The sequence below is a fragment of the Eutrigla gurnardus genome (genome assembly GCF_963514095.1).
Source record: "Eutrigla gurnardus genome assembly, chromosome: 10".
NCBI lineage: Eukaryota > Metazoa > Chordata > Actinopteri > Perciformes > Triglidae > Eutrigla > Eutrigla gurnardus.
Genome location: NC_139924.1, coordinates 7299300 through 7318669, shown reverse-complemented (window position 1 = coordinate 7318669; position 19370 = coordinate 7299300). Strand labels below are relative to the sequence as shown.

The window sequence follows — 19370 nt, the reverse complement described above, 5'->3', positions numbered from 1 at the left end:
CAACCGCAACAGAGGAGGGATGATCGGCGTAATACAGCTTTTCAGAGCGGTTTGTCTTGTGATGTTTTGTTTCCAGGAAAGAATAAAAAACACACACATAATGACTAAGTAAGTAGCTATAATCATCTCAAAATATTGATTTAGCATTAAAATATTGACTGAGTATATCAAAACAATGAGACACTCACAATAATGCCTTTTTATCTTAAAATATTGACATAGTATCTAAACATATTGACCTAGTACCTCAAAATATTGACTTACTATTTCAAAATAATGACTTGGGGTAGTGTGTCATCATTCTGAGATATGAGATGAGATATTAAGTATCTTTTTTAGATACAAGTCGTTCTTTTTGGGGCTCCCATAGTAATGGATACATACAAAAATCACTTTATGGTATTTCCATATTCAACCAGGTTATACGAATTGATTCATCTAATAATCTGAATAATCTGAAAGTGTGAATGTGAAATATATAAAATATAAAGTAAAATACTCGGTGACCCTATCATGAGGAGATCTCACTCTGTTGAGCTTTCATAACCACCCATTTAGTCTTATAAAAGCAGTGACAGACAGCACAGTGGGTGCTGAGGGGGAGGCTGCTGTTTAAATGACCTTTTACCGCCAGGTGGCGCTGTGTCACTAAATATATCAGCAGTCATTCACGCGCGTGGCCGGTCTCTGCCCACTTCCACTGAATGAAACAACAGCGAAAAGTAAAATATTCATCACGTTTCAAGGTCCAGTTAGCCTATAATATCAAACAACACGCTTGTTTAGGCTTGGATACGGATGATGTGCTAAGTCAAGTACCACACCATGGAGTTTTATTCTCGTACTAAATGTAAAATAAACTTCCATTCCCACAAATCCACGGGCATTTTGAATGACTCTTGCATCATATGAATAATAATAATAAAAAAACATATTTCCCCCAAATGCTTTTTTAAATTCTAAGTAGTGGAAAGTACAGATGTGTTATAAAATGTAGGGAGTGCATGTAAAAGGTTGTCAGAAAAATGACTACTTCCTATATTATGTGAACTTTAAAAGTGTCAGCGTGGATATCATGTGCCAATCTGTGCGTCATCAAGATCATGAATCATCAATTAACATTGCTTCTAAGTTTAATTGACAGCAGTGTTTCAAGTAAATGTTGACATCTCGTACAGTTTCTTATATCGTATCCTATTAATTACATACATTTATAGAATTCTGCACGGTCAATTATTTATGCCTTTCATCACTTCATACTGTGAACTCTTGCACAATATTCTGCACATCAGTGCACAAAACTGTACAACCTTTTTTTATTTATTTTTCCATATTTTCTATTGTAATTTTACTGTTTTCAATATCGCCTCTTGATTTCTGCACTGAGCTGGGATCGGCTCCAGCCCCCCCGGGACCCTGAATACAGGATAAGCGGTAGACAATAGATGGATGGATGGATGGGTTTCTGCACTGCAGATTCATTATGTGCAAAGGTCATATTGGCGGCAAATCTGTACCCGAGGTATAAGGTTTCCGTGCACTTGAACGCAACACAACACATGACACGTGCTCGTGGCCCCGCCCCCTTCATAGTAGGGCGGGGAAAGGCCGTGGTTTGGTTTCTGTTGTTGTCAAAAGTTACACAAGCGAGAGATGAGGTTTTACAACAGGTCGGCTTCGGGGCTGTGAAGGAGGCTTCCCGCCCGCACCCATCACCTGCTGCCTCCGCCGGCTCACACCTGAGGACACGGCTCTCTCGGACTATCAGGGGGAAACCAGCACATCTCAAACATTCAAATCCGTGGGGAACCATCTGACACACGCTCTTCACCTCACATGAGAGAAAGCCTGCAGGCATGGAGTTGAGCTCAGTGATCTTAACCACCGGCGGTTCCGTCGGATTTTTCAGACTCGTCAACGCCGGCGTCGGGAAGCTGCCGATGGCGGAGTCCGCCCGCAGGAATGCGTGGAAGTGGAGAAACATCTCCACATCATCCGTGCACAGTCTCATCACCGCGACGTGGGCCGTACTCTGGTGAGTTAAAGAAAGCCCTTTGACGCGGTTGTGTTGTCAATGATTTGAATATAGAATGTAGCCGAGCAATAGTTCCACAACTTAAATAATTAAAATCTGAACTTTCTGTGTTTTTATCTTTTCAGCTTCTTTCTTCATCCGCAGATGGCCGAAGATTTGATAGAAACTTACTCTGTGTTCTCTCACTCTTTGGTGTCGTTTTCTATTGGTGAGTATGAGCCACAACATGTGCCCGATGTTTTCTGAATGGACTGGCTGTTGGTGGAAGGAGGGGTGGGTGGGCCAGCGAGGGTGGGCCAGAGGGCACCCATAGGTCAAAGAGCTTTATTTAATTATTAAGTGTATTTAATTTTCACAGGAATCTTCAATAATTACCATATTATAGCCTAGTGTGTGTGTGTATGTATATATATATATATATATATATGTATATATATATATGTAACCTGTATGTATATATATATATATATATATATATATATATATATATATATATATACATACAGGTTTATTGGGGTATTTCACATTTAAACATTCTCAATGTCTTCTCTATGAATGAATCAAGAGATGTATTTATTTTTGCTTATGAATTTAGTGTTAACCACGAGACTTGCATGGATTTTACCTCATTTCATGACGATTTCTCACATCTTTAGTCTGCAGCGTGATCCCACATTTGCAAAATAGCAATTGGCACCCTGTTTTTACTTTTTCTTATTTACCCTTAAAGTATTCTGGAGCCTTAAGTGGCATTTTTAAATCCACAAACTTGTATTGGATATGAGCCGCCCAACATTACGTGCTCCCCCAAGGATTCCCAGGATGTTTGACATTCTTTTAGGAAGCCAGGCCCTGGAAGCTGGCGAACCGAGAGGTCCGTATGTAAAGATCAATGGGGGGCATTATTATCAGTCCTAGGCACCAGGCGTAACCCCGTACAGTCGTGTGACATCACTGAGACTGTAATTGCGCAATAAATTTAAAAAAAAAGTCCATTGAGTTAAGCGAGCTGTGAATGTCAGATGCCAGTAGTCACAGAAAAGGGAGTCATTCACACAAAAAGACAAGTGGAGTGCTTCTCCCACAGAGACGTGGTGCGATGCTGAGGGCCGGCTCGCTGCGATACCGCGCTGCAAACCTCCCGGAGCCACGCCATAAATACTTCTCCACTGGTTGAATGAAGACCTTGTTCAGCGCCTCAAACAATGTCCTGGGAGGAACCAGACCGCGTTTGACAGCTCGTGTTGTGCAATACTGTTGCATACATTCTTCTTATAAATGATCTGCAGGATGATTCCTTCTACCTGTGGTAGAATAGAATAGTAAGTTACTTCTAATATGGAAAAATGAGACGCAGTGTTGATACTGCATGGGCTTATCTTGTAGATATAGTATAAATAGTGCAAGTCGAGTTAAACAGGCTGCAGAAACCAAAAAAAGCTGCAGGAACAAGATGTTTATCAGTACCAGGCTTAGCCAGGTGCCTTAATCAGGTTTCCTATATTTAACGGGGTTAACTGGGTGTTCTGTTGTACCAGAAACCTTGTTGTTTGACGGAACTGGTTTGATGTAAATATGCCAATGAATCTCACTCCACACGGTCTTGAATGGCTCTTTTCTTCCCGTCCAGGCTTTGGTTGGCAGCCCTTTGAGAGTCAAGTAGCATTCGATTCCTTTGTCCTCAACGTGGACGTGATTAGCTGCGCAGAGAACACCGACACTCATACTCCTTTTGTTCTTCTCTTTTGTTTATGGCGAGACAAACACCAACATGTCCCCACGTTAACAACAAACATATTCCCAACATAACCAGATTAATTCCAGTCTCACCAAAAGCCCCCTCGCACCCCTCCGTCCCCATCATCAACGCTTCACTATATTTCCAGCATTGTGAATAGCTGTCACCATGGTTACAGCCAGTGGCAGGGGGGGAAAGGGGTTGGGTTGGCGGATATGAATAGCCCCCTCTCCGAGACGCGTCTTGCTTGCCATCGCCGTCGTCATGGCAGCAGGGTCCCCACTGACGCACTCGCCATGCCCGTGGCTTCTCTTGTCAAATGAATCCGACGTGCTTTGGTTGACTTAATGAATCGCTGGAGCTGAAGGTCTCAATAAATGCTTGTCCATCCTCACAGGTTACTTCATCTATGACTTCCTTGACATGGTGGGGAACCAGAAGTTGAGTCAGTCCTGGGAGCTGCTCTTTCATCACGTTGTGGTAGGTCTCTCCAGCATTACTGCCACAGTTATACAATGAGCTGAGGACCAGCTTTACCCTTACTGACAGTGGGCTCACTCTGAGAATCGATCGGCCTCCACAGCAGTCACTGTACGGATAATTAAGCAGCACACCTGTCAGGAGCACATATAGGGGGCCGACACAATACCAGACTTTCCTGTCTAGTGACACATGACGGGAAAGGTGAGGGAGGAACAAAGAGACACATCCCCCTCCCCTCCCCAAGCATTCATCTTGTGTCATGCCTTGAGAAAGTTGAAGGAAACACAGGTTAGGCCACTTAACACTTCCGCCATTACTTCTTTCATAAACTATGGAAAATAACCTGAAGTAGAAGTGCAGAATATTTTCTCTCTGTATGACAGGGTGACCTACATTCTGTCGTCAAGTTGTATTTCTCAATCGAACGTGGAAATATTTCTCTGCAGAATTTAGAAATGGTGTTCCTGGGGGCATTTCTGTTACAGATTTATGAAAGGAAAACATGCTTAAAATGGGCGTACACTTTATATTTATGAATACGGACATACAGTGAATTGAAATGTAAGCATACACTGTGATATGGAGTCGTATTCTGTTCGGATAAATGTCGCGTTAAAGGACCAGTGAGCAGGATTTGGTGGCAACAAACGGAATGCCCCTCCGCTCACCCCTCCCTTTCCAAGCGTGACAGAGAAACTTGAGTGGCATTCAGGTAAAAAAAACCCGCAAAAGGCCCTCTCTAGAGCTAATGTTTGGTTTGTCCCTTCTGGGCTACTGTAGAAATATGGCAGTGCAACATGGCAGACTCTTAGTTTCAGGTGATTATAGACTCATGAAAACATAGTCCTAAATATTATATTCCATTTCTGCCAATAAATCTTCCTCAATCCTGCACACAGAGAGCAACATCTTGGCATTTCAGTCGTACTGCTACGCACATTTGCATGCAACTCTTAAATGCCATTTACCACCTTGGAGGCTGACACTGTGCCAGGAAACTGGAAAACATTTATTATCAACTGGCCCATCGTCCTACTGGTTTGATTAGTCTCATGGCTGCATGGTAAGGTATGGGAAGTCCTTGCAGCAGTTTGGAAGAAGTGAACACTTGCAAGATGTTCCTGTGTTGAATGTGAACATCAAGCCCGTGTTTTCAGGGCAACATTCTTCGCTGGTCATTATTTTCAATGGAAGCCGTCGAAAAGAAGCCAAGAAGTGACCCAATTGTTATTGTGTGACGGGCGTGACGCGTGCTACAAATCAAGTTGAGCTTGTCTCTATTTTTTTTTCAGCACTGCAATCAAGTGTCACCCAGTTATGTGTTTTTGTTTCACCTTGTTCTGTTTCATTGAGAAAACATCCTATCGGTTGTTTTTTTGTTCTTTTAGCCCAACCTTGAGTCGTAGCTTATCCCAACTGTGTCATTTCACCGAATGCACCAACTATGTACAAAAATGTAGTAGATTGGAAATGGTTGCGTTTGTCGTGCTGTTCTATGGCAAACTTTTCGTTTAAAATTCGCTAACTTTGAGTGACATTTTACCGATACAACACAGGGTTATGAGTTATGACCTGCTTGTTCATTTTGGTAAATCTTCTCAAGTCAAATATTGATATCCTCACTGACGTTTCTGGTGATGATTGGTATCCACAGTGTGACATCAGGGGCCCTTTATTTCTAAAGGAGGTTAAAGGTCACACCTTGAGTCCCATTTTTGCCCAGTTATAAGCCGTGTTCCAGTGGTGAAAAGAGATGTTCGCCACCGCCCGGCCGTTGGTGGCAAAGGCCCAAAAAGGAAGAGAAGATAGATGGATTGTCTTTTTTTCCCTCTCCTTCCCTTCCTGAAAGCCCACTGAATGGATGCTTTGGCCAGGCCAGCTGGCCTCCGACTGTCACTAGAGTGTGGGAGGGACGAAGACTTCTTCCTCATTCACATGGCTTTCTGTGTTTCTCCGCGAGCTCACTCCCTTCGTTTCCCTTATTGTACCAATTTTTCTTGCCTTCATCTTGCTTTTTAATAGAATATAATTTAGGCTTCTTTTTCTAAATAAATGATAAATTATATTATTGTGTTCAGGGAGGGTCATCTGGTCATCTGTAGAGGTTGATCGTTGTTAATCCAAACCTCCTATTGGCTGCCCACAGGTTCGTCTTTAACATGTGCTTCCCCAGCAAACACCCCAATGTGTGTATATACACCATGCTGCATGCATAAACAAAGTGGTTCATGTGACCGGAGAATCTAGACGGAACGTGAGGGTGTGTCTTAAGTGGAACATTTTCAACACTGTGTCAGCAATCGATGATAAAAAAACATGAGAATCATGACGTCCTGGACCGTGTGACTAACTGCTATTTTAACTGAAAGGGTGGAAACTGGTTTGTCCAGCCTTCAAGTGGAGCCGAAATCATCATCATACAAAAAAATGATTTCTTATTTTTATATCTTTATATCCACTTTCAACCAGTAATATCATGACATCCATCCATCAACTTTGGTTCTACAGAGCCAACGTTACTGCCAATTTTCCACACCGCGTTTTCCCCTCTTCCCTTCTCCTTTAGTGTTTGACGCTCACATGCACATTTTATTATTATTTTCCTGGCATCTTCATTCCTATAATCACTTGCGAAGGCTTTCCACTGTTATACAGGGATATAGGGAAACAGCACGAGGTGAAACAGGAGTTTTGTTGATCCCTGTTGTCGCAGTCCAGGAGAAATAACCAAGTCAAACATTCCATGGAAAGGTTTCACCCCCCTTCTTATTGACTGAGGTGGAGATTATGGAAGCATGTGGGTCCTGCCGCAGTCGCTCACTCCTGATGAGATCCTGTCAGCCCAAACCTTGGGCTTCCTTTGGAAAACAGGAAGTCCCGATAGCTCTGCCAGAAATAGGGTGACTTCTTCCAAGGAGCTTAAATACATATGTACCGACTATACATATCAGGGCTTTCAAAAAAGTAAAAGTAAGTGTAAGAAAAGATCAAAGTCGTTTTTTGCCATTGTTTGTGTTGGACTGTTAATGTGAAACGAAGGTTTGGTTGCCCTCATTTGCTCATGACTCTTGGAAATAGTGAGCTTGTCTTTAAATATATGAGCCAGACGAGCAGGATGCCAAGCAGAAGCAAGAGGGCGGACTGTTTTTTTTCCCGTGAAGAAGGAAAGCATGTGAACAGCAGCATGTCCAATGTTCTCTTTTGAGCGATAATACACACTGGAAACACCACGTGAATCAGTTCTTCTGCTCTCTCTCTCTGACCTCAGAGTGAAATGGTTAAATATTGAAACATGTTTATGGTTTCCTTCCACTAATGCCTCTCATCCCTCTCTCATTAGGCAGAATTAAATCTTCGACGCTCCTCTCAGACGCTCCTCTCAAACAGGGCAGCAGGTCAATCAGCTATTGGAGGCGCTGTGCTTGCACCGCCTCCAAACCCTTTTTCAGATTTTAAGTGTGATATTTCAAATCTTTCTGCACTCAAACAGGTTTTCAGCCAGCGATCTCTATATGCGTTTCAACCATTCTCTTGTTCAGGTGCTAAAAAGCTGAGCGGCCCCATGGAGCCGACACCATGCTCGTTCACTGGAGATGATTTGCAATGAGCGATGCGGCGTGCCTGATTACTAGTAAACATAAGACTTGATTGTCAGATTTACTGAAACAACAGCACGCGTCTGGTTTGTATCCTGGAAATCCTCTTAGGTGGCTGAACGCCGGTGTTTACCGCGTTCAGCCTCCGTCTCACTTTCCCTCCTGATATGAATGGACCTCGTCTCCAAATACCAGGCGTGGAAATAGATCATTCTGGGAAGTGAGCATGAAGCTGTCTCACATAGCCAACAGGGAATGTCACTTTTGGCAGCAGAGGACACAAAATATTTTCTTGTTTGCTAGTGTCGCTGCGGGCGCTGTGGATTTCTACATCCTGCTCCCAGCTACTCCTTCCACGAGCTGCTGGGTGTCTAAAAAACCCCCCACGGCCCAGCAGCCTCGGTGACAGCAGTACAGAAAAATCGCCTGTCGTGGACACATTTGTAAATCCCTAAAGCCTCATTTGGTTTGAGGTCTCCATTGTTGTTGAGGTGGTCCTGTTTATTCAAACGCATCCGAAGCTCAACCGGTCTATTTCCTGATGTGTACTTCCTGGTCGATCAGTGCATTGACGAGAGCGTTTTCCACCATTCTGTTGAGTGCGGTTTGGAATATAGACCCACTTGTTGCCGTTTCATGCTTAAACAGGCCTGTTGATATTTTCCAGCAGCATCTGATTCAGTTTGTATGGTATGTTTTTGTTTTGCTGGCCAGCCCACAGATATATTTCCAGCCTTCCACGCTCCGTGGGCTCCGTGGGCTCCGCCAGTCCTCGGTTTTTGACCCACACTTTAGTGGGACAAACCACACGGTACAAGGGTAGTTTTTTTTTTTTTAATCACCAATGCTATATTGGTTAGTGCAAATGTTTTTGTAAAACAGCGTGCAAAGTGAGGTCTCGAACAATACAGAGACTGCAATTTCACGCCATGAGGATGATGATGATGGTCAATGAGACAGACGGAGAGAGACACATATTGCAAAATAGTTTTTTTTTTGGCGGGAAAAAGATTCATGATGTTTGTGTGTTTCTCGTCTTTTTGGCGGGGAACCCTGGAAGGTCTCCCTCTCCATTCTGTGTATATTCTGACAGGAGGACAGACATCTGGTCTCAATGTGAACCTCATATTCGCAAGGGACACACACACACACACACACACACACACACACACACACACACACACAAGGCAAAACCTCCTGCTTCCTGAGAGGGCTTCTGCAAATGTGCACCCCCTCAAAACATGTCTGCGCTGCAGCTCCCCTCCATATATCACACACGCTGCCTTGTTCTCAACCCCCCCCATCTTAGTATGTACGCCACCATCTCCCCCATCCCCCCACGTCCGCCGACTCTCTGCATCTTTAACCGCCCCCTCACATGGCTACGGACCAATGAGAACCTCCACACTCCAACAGTATTATATCTTGTGTTTTTGTTTCCCTCCTTCACAGTATGAATGTCTGGCATTGAGGAATTTCCTTGTCCGTCGTTTTTTTTTGTTTGTTTCTTTGTCAGAAACAGTTCACACTCCCCTAATGCAAATGAAACAAGTAAATCAAAATCCACAGAGTGATGGATGCAGCTTCTTGTCTCTTTTAGACCCTTTTACACTGCCATTTCGTTGTTAGTGAGATGGAATGAGGTGTTAGTCGTTCCACCTCTGAGCCGGCAGTGAAGTTCGTCTCAGAGTTTCACGTTGTGATGCACAGCAACTTCGTCTGCGCTTGAAGAGAATTGTTGTTTTGGTGTGCTAGGGGTCATGGTATTTCCAATATGTCTTCTGGCATATGGAGGGGTCTAGTATGTGTGCGCGATATCTGTCTTCAAAAGTCAAGTATATTCGTTGAAAAGTATAAATTGCGACGTGTCATGTCTGGATGTGTCCCTGAACATGAGCATTTAAGAGGAAGCGTGTTGTGATCATCAAGATAGAGCAACAAAAGCATTAGCACTGGTTGGGAGACCCGTCATGTGAATAGTGGACCATTTTAAAACATGCATCTAGATGGAAGGAAAGAGCAGTTACAAACAAACACACATGTGCCATGCCTTCCAAGGAGGCTGCAGAGGCGGTGCCCCAGAGAGGAGGGGGCATTTGTTTGCAGTTGGCATGACGACCAGGAATGCTGTTTGTCAAGGCATCCATCCGTCAGCAGGTTGAGAAATCGGAGGGCGTCGACACTATTTGTAAGCTATTTACTGAAGCAAGGTGGGGCGAAGCAGGGACGGTGCAGTTCTCCCAGGGCGACACACCTATTGGCCTGGAAGCAATTACAACCACAGAGATAAGATTTGGTTGAGATCCAGCGGCTGTGGGAATGCCTGCGGGAGTACTTTCCGAACGCGGCAACAGGCGAGTGTGAAAGAAGGTTCTGCTTTTTTCTGCAGTGATGGATAAACAAGTCAAGATTACAGTATCAGATCTTAATGCTGAAAGTGTTACAACCCACGAACATTTCTTGGGGCTGGTTGACTCTAATGAGCGCTGGGAGAGTTGGGGAATCTTTTCTAGGCCTCTCTTGAGAAGTGAGGTCATAACTGAGACCTACAATCCTCTCAAGTCTATGCGAATCACCGGCTCGTACCTTCACACCCAGCACTTGGATACTAAAAGTACACAACCACAACCGTTCACCACAACGGAGCCTCACCCTGCTCTCTCCTGTTAAAATGAGGACAAGCCCGTCCTCGAGGTAACACACTTACAAATTAACAGCCATAAAAGGGTAAGTGATCATATTTCCCCTAAATAATTCTGTTTGGGCGCTTTGTCTGGTGAATTTCAGATGTTTGTGACGGTAAAGTCACTGACGTGACCCGCTGCCGTCAGCTGATGAGAGTTAACACAGGCCGCATGATAGTAGTTATGACCAGCATCCCTCAGTCTTCTAGTGTGTGTATGTAATCATTAATGTCTCATGTTTCCAAGCTGCACGTCCTTCCTTCCATTTTCTCTCAGACTGGGAGCGTTCTGTAACCTCCCACCTGCTTGTCAGCCCACAGCTGCTCTGCTCATCACCAGATGGCTGACATCTCTCTCTATCGAGCTTCCTAGTTTCCTCTCAACTAGCCATTAGTGGACAGACCAGGTACAGGGAGAGTGGGCTTTTAGGAATAATGCTTATTGATGGATGAATTGGAGGTTTTTCTTTGTGCAATTGATTTGTGATGGATATAAGCTTTTTGAAAATATTGCATAACATTAAAATACAAACAAGAACTAATCACGTTGGTTTGGTGTCCACTTTTGGACAAACCGTCAGAAAATAGAATAGGTGTCTCTTATTTTAAAGGCCTGTTGTATCTCATCCTCCCTATAATGGCTTCATCACATGCAGGCTGCAGGTTGACAGTACTCACATATTATTTTATTCCAGTTCAAGCACCAGTTAAAACCAGATATAGCTGTGGTGGAATATGACGGTGGACGCTCTTTTTCATGTTTTCCAGAGAGCTGATGGCGACATATCTTAAATGTTTGTGGTTTTCTTTTTCTAATGCTTGAGTTACCTCAGAACAGCTGCTGCTGACATTTCTCTTTGGTTTTGCTCTCAAAGTATGTTTGGAATATATTTAATAATGGCTTAACAAATATTGGTGTGAGCTTTCATAAGTGTGTGTGTGTGTGTGTGTGTGTGTGTGTGTGTGTGTGTGTGTGTGTGTGTGTGTGTGTGTGTGTGTGTGTGTGTGTGTGTGTGTGTGTGTGTGTGTGTGTGTGTGTGTGTACAGTTAGTGAAAACATAGCCCGAGTAAAGCTCCTTGGTTTATAGCTCGGTTATGATTCAACACTCACTTCTTGGAGTGTTAAAGAAAAGAAAAACGTGCTGCCCTGGTGCTGAACTTGAAATCCTCCATTCATAGAACCAGCTCGCTAAAGTTCAGCTGGAGGCACAGAAACTGGTTTAGCACGGAAACCTTTAATATCCTCTCATATACTTTTGACTGTTGCAACAAAACATGTCTGACAAATTAAATTCAAATTTAGATTATTCACAAAAGTAAATGCCTGGGAATGTGAGTTTCCTGCTGCACAGAAATTTAAATGGAAACGAGGAGAAAGCTATATTATGAGTATTATTTTTCACCAATCCAAATAGATGCAGGTGTTTACCTCTTTGGCTTGTACCTTGTAGATGGCAAGCAGCCACTATACTCTGTTATCTTTCTTTGTCGGAGGCTAAACCATAGAACCAAAATATGGGCTAAACTTATCTTTTATCTGCTTTATCTTGCCTTGGGTTTCCTTTCAGGTTGCCTTCTGAATACCGGCTCAATTCATTTAATGCACGCTTTAATCAATACCTGTCATCTCAACACAAACTTCATTATCACATGAACTTTATCCCAATTTTTGGTTGACCTGTTGTCAGAGTTATCTTTCGCCACGTTCATACACGTTCATAATACTCGATACTCACTTAATACTCACCTGCTATCTTTGCACCCAGTGACCCTGATGAGGAGGTCCCTCATCAGGGTGCAGAGAACATCTAATTGAGCCCACAGGGAGAAAACGCAGGAATCCACTTGCCTTGTTTTTCAGCCCTTTGCTTACATTTTGTCAGGTGGCTATAAACTGTTATAGGTTACAGGTTAATAATATATGCAAGTGCCGTCCAAAGGTCAAACAACCCTCTTTGTCTTCTTCTGTCACATTCATTCACCGGAGCACCACCCTTCTCACTGTCTATAATACTATACGTATTATAGCTTATTGATTATTGAAAGCATGAGAATATTTACCCAATTAGAATTGAGGACGTGAAAGTTCATTCTTGAGCTTTGAAACATAAATGGGCAAAACGAGCTCACAGCAAGGTCCTTTAGTGGCTGTTTTTTGGAACTTTCGTTGTATAAGAGGTCTTCCTCAGAAGATTAATAATAATAATAATAATAATAATAATAATACATTTTTAATTGTATGGCACTTTACATTTCAGCAATCTCAAAGTGCTACAGAGTAGGTAAAACAATACCAATTAATGCAATTAAAAAAAGTATTATGACTAGTTGTCAAGATTTGCACTGAGAGTTTATGCTGTGCATATAATAACGCTTGTTTAAGATTTAGATTGAAAGTTAATTATTGACCTTGGAAAAATAAATGAGCTGTCCAGGTGCAGTCATACACAATCTACACATTACATTTCATACTTTAAAACTACTCCAGCACCACAAAACTAGCCCTTTCACCTTTTTTCTTTTTAAATGAACAAACCTACTTATGTCATTTGGAATGAACAGAGATCCTATTTCACTGATTTGAAGTAGAAGCTAAACTCCATCTGTCATTGCAGTTAAAGTCCTGCTGGCAACAGGACTTCAGCCACGTCTGCTTCTGTCCGTCAGCTTAAGTTTCTGGATGGACCGTAGCGTCTGGACTCCAGTAGGTGAAGCCCAGCTTCAGCAGACTTTATCAAAACAAATCCCGCTAATACCGAATCATTCTAATCATCTGATAGATCCGGGAGGCGGGTTTGGGGGATTACTGCGAGCCCATCTCAGCTCGGGGTGCTGACAGCAGTACAGGGTGTGGGACTCGGCCTGTGTCCTTAATGGATTACTAACAGAGGCTGCTCACAGACAGAGCCGGCAGGATTTAGTTTGTCTGGTCGACGCTTTCATTGGTTCACCTACGTTTGTAAAAGTACTACTGAAGTGTTTCTGTGGCTCCGGCTTCATTGTGTGACACGATGAGGCCCTGCGAGCCGTCGTGCTATCAGTGTTTACCGAGCTTAGGTAACGCATAACTGTCGTTGAGGGAAAGATGAAACGCCATAAAAGAGAAATGACCACCATAAAAACTAGATGTGCCTACAGGAGCAACATAACAACATCCACTTTTTACATAAAGAAACCTCAAGAGGTGTTTCCACGTTCATCCAGTCCAAGGTCCATGGTTTGCAACGTAACACAACACACACCGAATTTATCATCATCGCCTTATCTCCGTATTGTATAAGGTTTTGTTTTGACCTTCACCGATATGTTCCATCGCGTTTTATCTTCCCAGAGAGAGTGTGTGTGTGTGTGTGTGTGTGTGTGTGTGTGTGTGTGTGTGTGTGTGTGTGTGTGTGTGTGTGTGTGTGTGTGTGTGTGTGTGTGTGTGTGTGTGTGTGTGTGTGTGTGTGTGTGGTTAATCAGAGTGCATGGTCTTGTTTTTGCATGTTCAAGGTAAAGGATGAGGGTCTAAGAGTCCTCGTCTTTGCTTTTGCTTTGGGTTTGAACCAACATGGAGGGATGTTTTACTACCCACAGGTGGGAAATATTTTGGATCAGGTTTACTTGAGTATTTATTTTTACGTTTTACTTTTACTCCCTACATTTAAAACAAACCTCTGTACTCCTTTTCAAAACAAGCTTGTAACTAAAGTTTTAATGCATTTGAGGCAAATTATCTAATATTTTTATATGCAAGATTCAGTTAGACTTGCGTAAAGAGTAAAGAAGTTGAATCAGTACTAGAAGGTTTCTTTAAAAAACACACGCGACTCCTTCACGTGTGTTTTTTACTGGTGTAAATGGAAAACAGTGAGCACAGGTTAAGTTTATGTTCTCCACCATATAGTTTGTGTCATCATCCCTCTGCTTGTTTTGTAATGTTGGATTCTCACATAATTTCTGTACAACCCAAAAACAAAACGGGTGTTGGATGATTGCCAGTTGTGATACTGTACTTGTGTACAGTAACAGTATCAGATAATGTACTTGTGATTTTAACAAACCTGATTCTAGTTCCTATTCCTGGGAATCTACATTGATAAATATCACTATAGGTAAGAGGGAATATATGTATTTTTAATTACAGAAGTTTCCTGATGCTGTTCGGACTCGTAGCCAATCCTCAAATCACTCGTTTTTTTATTGTTCTTTGACAGAATTCACAGTGACATCACATGTTTTCTCCCAGATAGCCTTTTGGTGCAACTGTGCAACACTTTGGTCCAGATTAAGATTTATCCCCGGAGATTAATCATAGACATGTTAGTGACCCATAGCGCCACTTACAGCAGGTCAAAGTTTCTCCTTGAGTAACACTTTAGTTCATAGCAGGACATGATGGGGAAAAAGGCCAGACTTGGTCAGGACCCCGTGTTGGATCCGTGCCACCCCAACAGCATTTTGATTGACATTTTGAACTATAGTTTTCAGAGGAGTGTGACCCCCTTATAGTGCAACGAACAAGACATGCTGCCAGGACTACCAACTCATACGACTATATGAACTTTTCCCTTTGACCCTTGCATTCTAGATTCAGCGACACACAACCAAAGCGAGGGTCAGAGGTCAGAGGGTGTCGTATGATTGCAGAGCCCCTTGAGGCTTGTGATTGGGGCTGAATATAAATATAAATGTACTTGACCAACTTCTGCCCAGTGAGGAATAGTGTGCTGCTGGGTTTCCTCACACGCCTTGTTGCCTGAGCCACTGCAGCACATCACATGACTGCTGCATGAGAGAGGGCATCCTGTGACCTCCACACACGACACACACATACAGACACACAACACGCTTCTCCAACTGAGCCATGACCGGCAGTCAAGCTCACTCTCACATAACAGTGTATCCCATGACCCGTACTGACTGGACAGAGACTTGCTTCGGACTGCTTTACTTGAAGTTCTCTCTCTACTCTGTTAGCAGCTTAGACTGAGACTAAAGTGCAAATCTGCCCGGACACAGTTTTTGTCCTCCTGTTACACCACAAGTGTGCTCTGAGTGTGAATGAAGCCAGCCATGGTGGACAGGAACTGTTGAGTTGCCTGTGTTTCAGACTGGCTTTGAGGGATGTTGCTGCCACCTTGTGGATCTTTTCTGTTAGTTACGCACACACACTTTCATAAGAACTGCTCAGCAGAAAATGAGTCATGAGGGTTGGTGTCCTTTTGAAATAGGCATTGTGTAAAATACTGCCAAAGGTGAAAGAAGGTATTCTGAAAAAAAAAGCACCAATCAATAAGTTGAATTATGGAAATGAATCTTGAGTGTTGCTTGCCCACTGCTAAATTGCCCACAAAATTTAAAGCTACCCTCTTTATTTAAATAGAATACATAATGAAAACACAACCTGAACATACATGTCCCTTTTGCATGAGCGCCCTCTCATTCTACAACCAACCTTTAATGCACATTTATTTATAGTTGATGCTGTGGACTTTTAATGGACCACATTTCAGTGGAAGAACATTCCACTCTTATTGAAATATATTGTGTTTTTATCCTCTGCCACATCCACTGTAACCTTGCCCTCCCGTCTCCCTCCCCAGGTGATCACCTGTTTCGGCCTCTCTGTGCTGTCTTGCCGATACGTGGGCTTTGCCGTGGTGGCGCTGCTGGTGGAGATAAACTCCGTGTTCCTCCACCTCAGGCAAATGCTGCGTATGGCCGGCAACGCCGCCGGCACGCTCTACCGGGTCAACAGCATCATCAACCTGGGCACGTACGTGGTGTTCCGCATCAACACGCTGGCCTGGATGACCCGCTGGCTGGTGCTCAACAGGGACAACGTGCCCCTCCTGGCCTACACGCTCGGCAGCGTGGGCATGGCCATCATGACGGTCATGAATATTGTCCTGTTCTGTCGGCTGCTCAGGAGCGACTTTTTGAAGAGCAGCGCCCGGGAGACCAAGAAGGAGAAGGAGATGTAGGGAGGAGGCAAGAAGGATTACAATTCAGAAACACACTCGTTACTGTATGTTGACGCCCTGTGGCTGAGATTTGGTACCATTTTGCTTGTGTGTAAATCTACTCTGAGCTGGGGGATGGAAGGATTGTCTTTCTATCTCTCATATTGTACAGGTGTGTGTGTGTGTGTGTGTGTGTGTGTGTGTGTGTGTGTGTGTGTGTGTGTGTGTGTGTGTGTGGTACGATCAGCCTTGTAAAACATCACCAAACGCCTTATTTCCCACAGGGTGTTTCAGCTAAATCTGCTCTCAAATGAAGCTCAGGGTGAGTGAAATCACACTGTCCATAAAACAAAACCCACCAGCGGTCATAAACTGTATCTTCCCAAAGAAAAACACAGGAAGTAAATATCAACTATCTTAACTTTTTTTCATATATATCATATTATACGGTTATTAAAAACCTTGTGCGTAATGTTTATTTGCCAATGAGTAAATGGAAATCATTGGAATCTGAACCCTCATGTTGTTTAACAACAGCACTGCAGCTGAATATATATATATATATGTTTTTTCTTTCCAACAAATCTCAGCTATAAACCACCTACTACCTCAGAAATAATTCTATTTGTTTTAAAGGATATCCAGCAAAATAACAATCCTTACTCAAGTAGAGAATAGGCTAATAGGACGATGGGTGGATTAATCTGGAAAAAAAACTTTAAAAAACAGTTCAGATTAGATGACACAATACGGAACAGCTTGATATTTTCGAGTGAAATGATTGAATGCTTTGCCGAATTGTATTAAAACATCTAGGTTGAAGAATTTGTGAATCACAAATAAATTAGAGATGGATCAGGCTTTACGTGCATTATAATACAATATAATACTCCTTCAATCAGCCCTCAGATCTGATGTGCAACTAGCTTGTGGATCAATTACAAGCCATCAGCAATGACATCAGGGTCAAAACAAGAAAATGCTTAATGATGAAACGCTGCAGAACACACGAACATTGGCGTTTTCATGGTTTGTATGTGGTCATTTAGTACTCTGTGAATTTGCAGTAGGAGCTTTCAGACAGTCGTACGTTCCTCATTTGGCCTTTGGAGGACAGTGCCTCAACATCACCTCAGTCCAGCGTAGTCTTTCTATTTTTATAACAACTTTTGAGGATCTGTTCCTTCAACTTGTACGGGGAGATGCAGAGAAGTCCTCGAGGTCTTTGTTGGAACAAGCAGGTCTGAGATCTGTGAATACAGCAAACTGATGCACACAAGCTGCTACGAGGCTGCCTACTCTTACCACTCGCAGCATAGCATACAGTCATCATGTGCCATTTGTGTTTGCCGTTTGTGTGTGTGTGTGTGTATAATCATTGTTTAGGGGGTTGAATTGTGTATATTTGTAATTTATTTGTGGATTAAAGCTTAAAAAAGAACACAATGTTCAATGAATGTCCCTACGCTGCTTTGGGGCTTAATATCTATATCACCCGAGGTCTACAGTCATTCATGTTCAAGCCCCACAACCAGGCTGTCCAACCACATTGCAAACACAGTGAACGGACATGAACACACTGTTATTACAGTACAAACAGAAGTTGCACGCTTGAACGCAGCCCATAAATGTAACTCTTTGTCCACGTTAAAATCAAGTCACCCCCCGACAAAGAAGCATTAAAGAAACAGCAGAGTTCGGGTCATCGTTGTCGTGCCCGATTCCCAGATCTCAAGACCAGAGAGTGACTCCCTTTGTGGAATGATTATTGTGAATGTAGACTTCAAATGTGTCGGGCAGCTTAACTTGTGGTTGGAGTGAAGACAAGTGGTGACGATTGAAGTTCTTTCTAACAAGCGAGCCTGTATTTGTGAATATGTTGTACGAGGCTGTAACATTATCGAAGTTATACATTACGTTGCTGTGTGCTTTTATGAATTGTGATTTAAAATATAGCAGCTTTATATATATATATATATATATATATATATGGCAGTTTTATTTTTTCATCTTTTGGCAGATTGTTTTTGTAATTAAACTCCAATTTCTATGTTTATATATTAACATTATTTGTTGAATGTGAAAATAAAGACATGGAAAAAAAAAATGTCTTTCATTGACACGCTTTGTTGTTGTTGTTTTTAGCAAAGAACTAATGTCTGACAGTTGTTAGTCTCTGCAGATTCAGAGATGAATATGAAAGAAGTAAATAAGCAGAGTACTTGGGTCAACAAGGTCAAGATCTAGATATAGTTATACTTATGAATAATACATTGCTGTGTTGCCAGATTTAATAGCAGCCCTGGTTGAGGAGCGCTCATCTGAAACGATGGGAAATTGCAGTTGCACTTTTGATATTGAAATACATTTAACTTAAAGTCAAGCTGAAACGGCATTTCAAGAACCTTTACTGTGATGTATTTCCTGAAACAGGATAGGCAGGCGGGAGGAATCCATTAATCCCCTCCTTCAGAAAATCTAAGTATTCTCATTAATCGCTCAGAACATGTGGATGAAATCTATTCAGAAAACAGCAAACTTCCCCAAACTTACAGGTGGATCACTCAGAGGTGAAATTGCTCTACTTCATGTTTTGTTTTGCAATATGTCCCCAAAGGCCACAGTGCCATCTAGTGGCTTTAATGTGAACATTTATAAATTACTTTCTGCTCAAGGCTAAAAAATATAAAAATTCCAAGAAATGAATTGTACTTTTACCCTGTGCATAAAATAACAGTAGAACTCCCGAGACGTCCACAGGAGGTCCGCGGCCCGCAGGTTGAGAACCACTGCAGCAGCAGCTGGTTGTCCGTCCATGACGCATCAAACGGTTTGACTGATTTACAGCAAGTCAAAAAGTCACATTTTAGGATTTTTTATTTAATAATAT

At 42.6% G+C, this 19370-nt stretch overlaps 1 protein-coding gene across 1 annotated transcript; it reads left to right on the top strand.

Annotated features, from left to right (window-relative positions):
• Positions 1 to 1660: 1660 nt before the first annotated feature.
• Positions 1661 to 18592, top strand: tlcd2 (TLC domain containing 2). Its single transcript, XM_084018641.1, has 4 exons — positions 1661 to 2035; positions 2161 to 2243; positions 4171 to 4253; positions 16121 to 18592. The coding sequence occupies exons 1-4, from the start codon at positions 1857 to 1859 to the stop codon at positions 16499 to 16501; spliced, it is 726 nt and encodes a 241-aa protein (XP_083874767.1). The 5' UTR covers positions 1661 to 1856; the 3' UTR covers positions 16502 to 18592.
• The last annotated feature ends 778 nt before the right edge of the window (positions 18593 to 19370 follow it).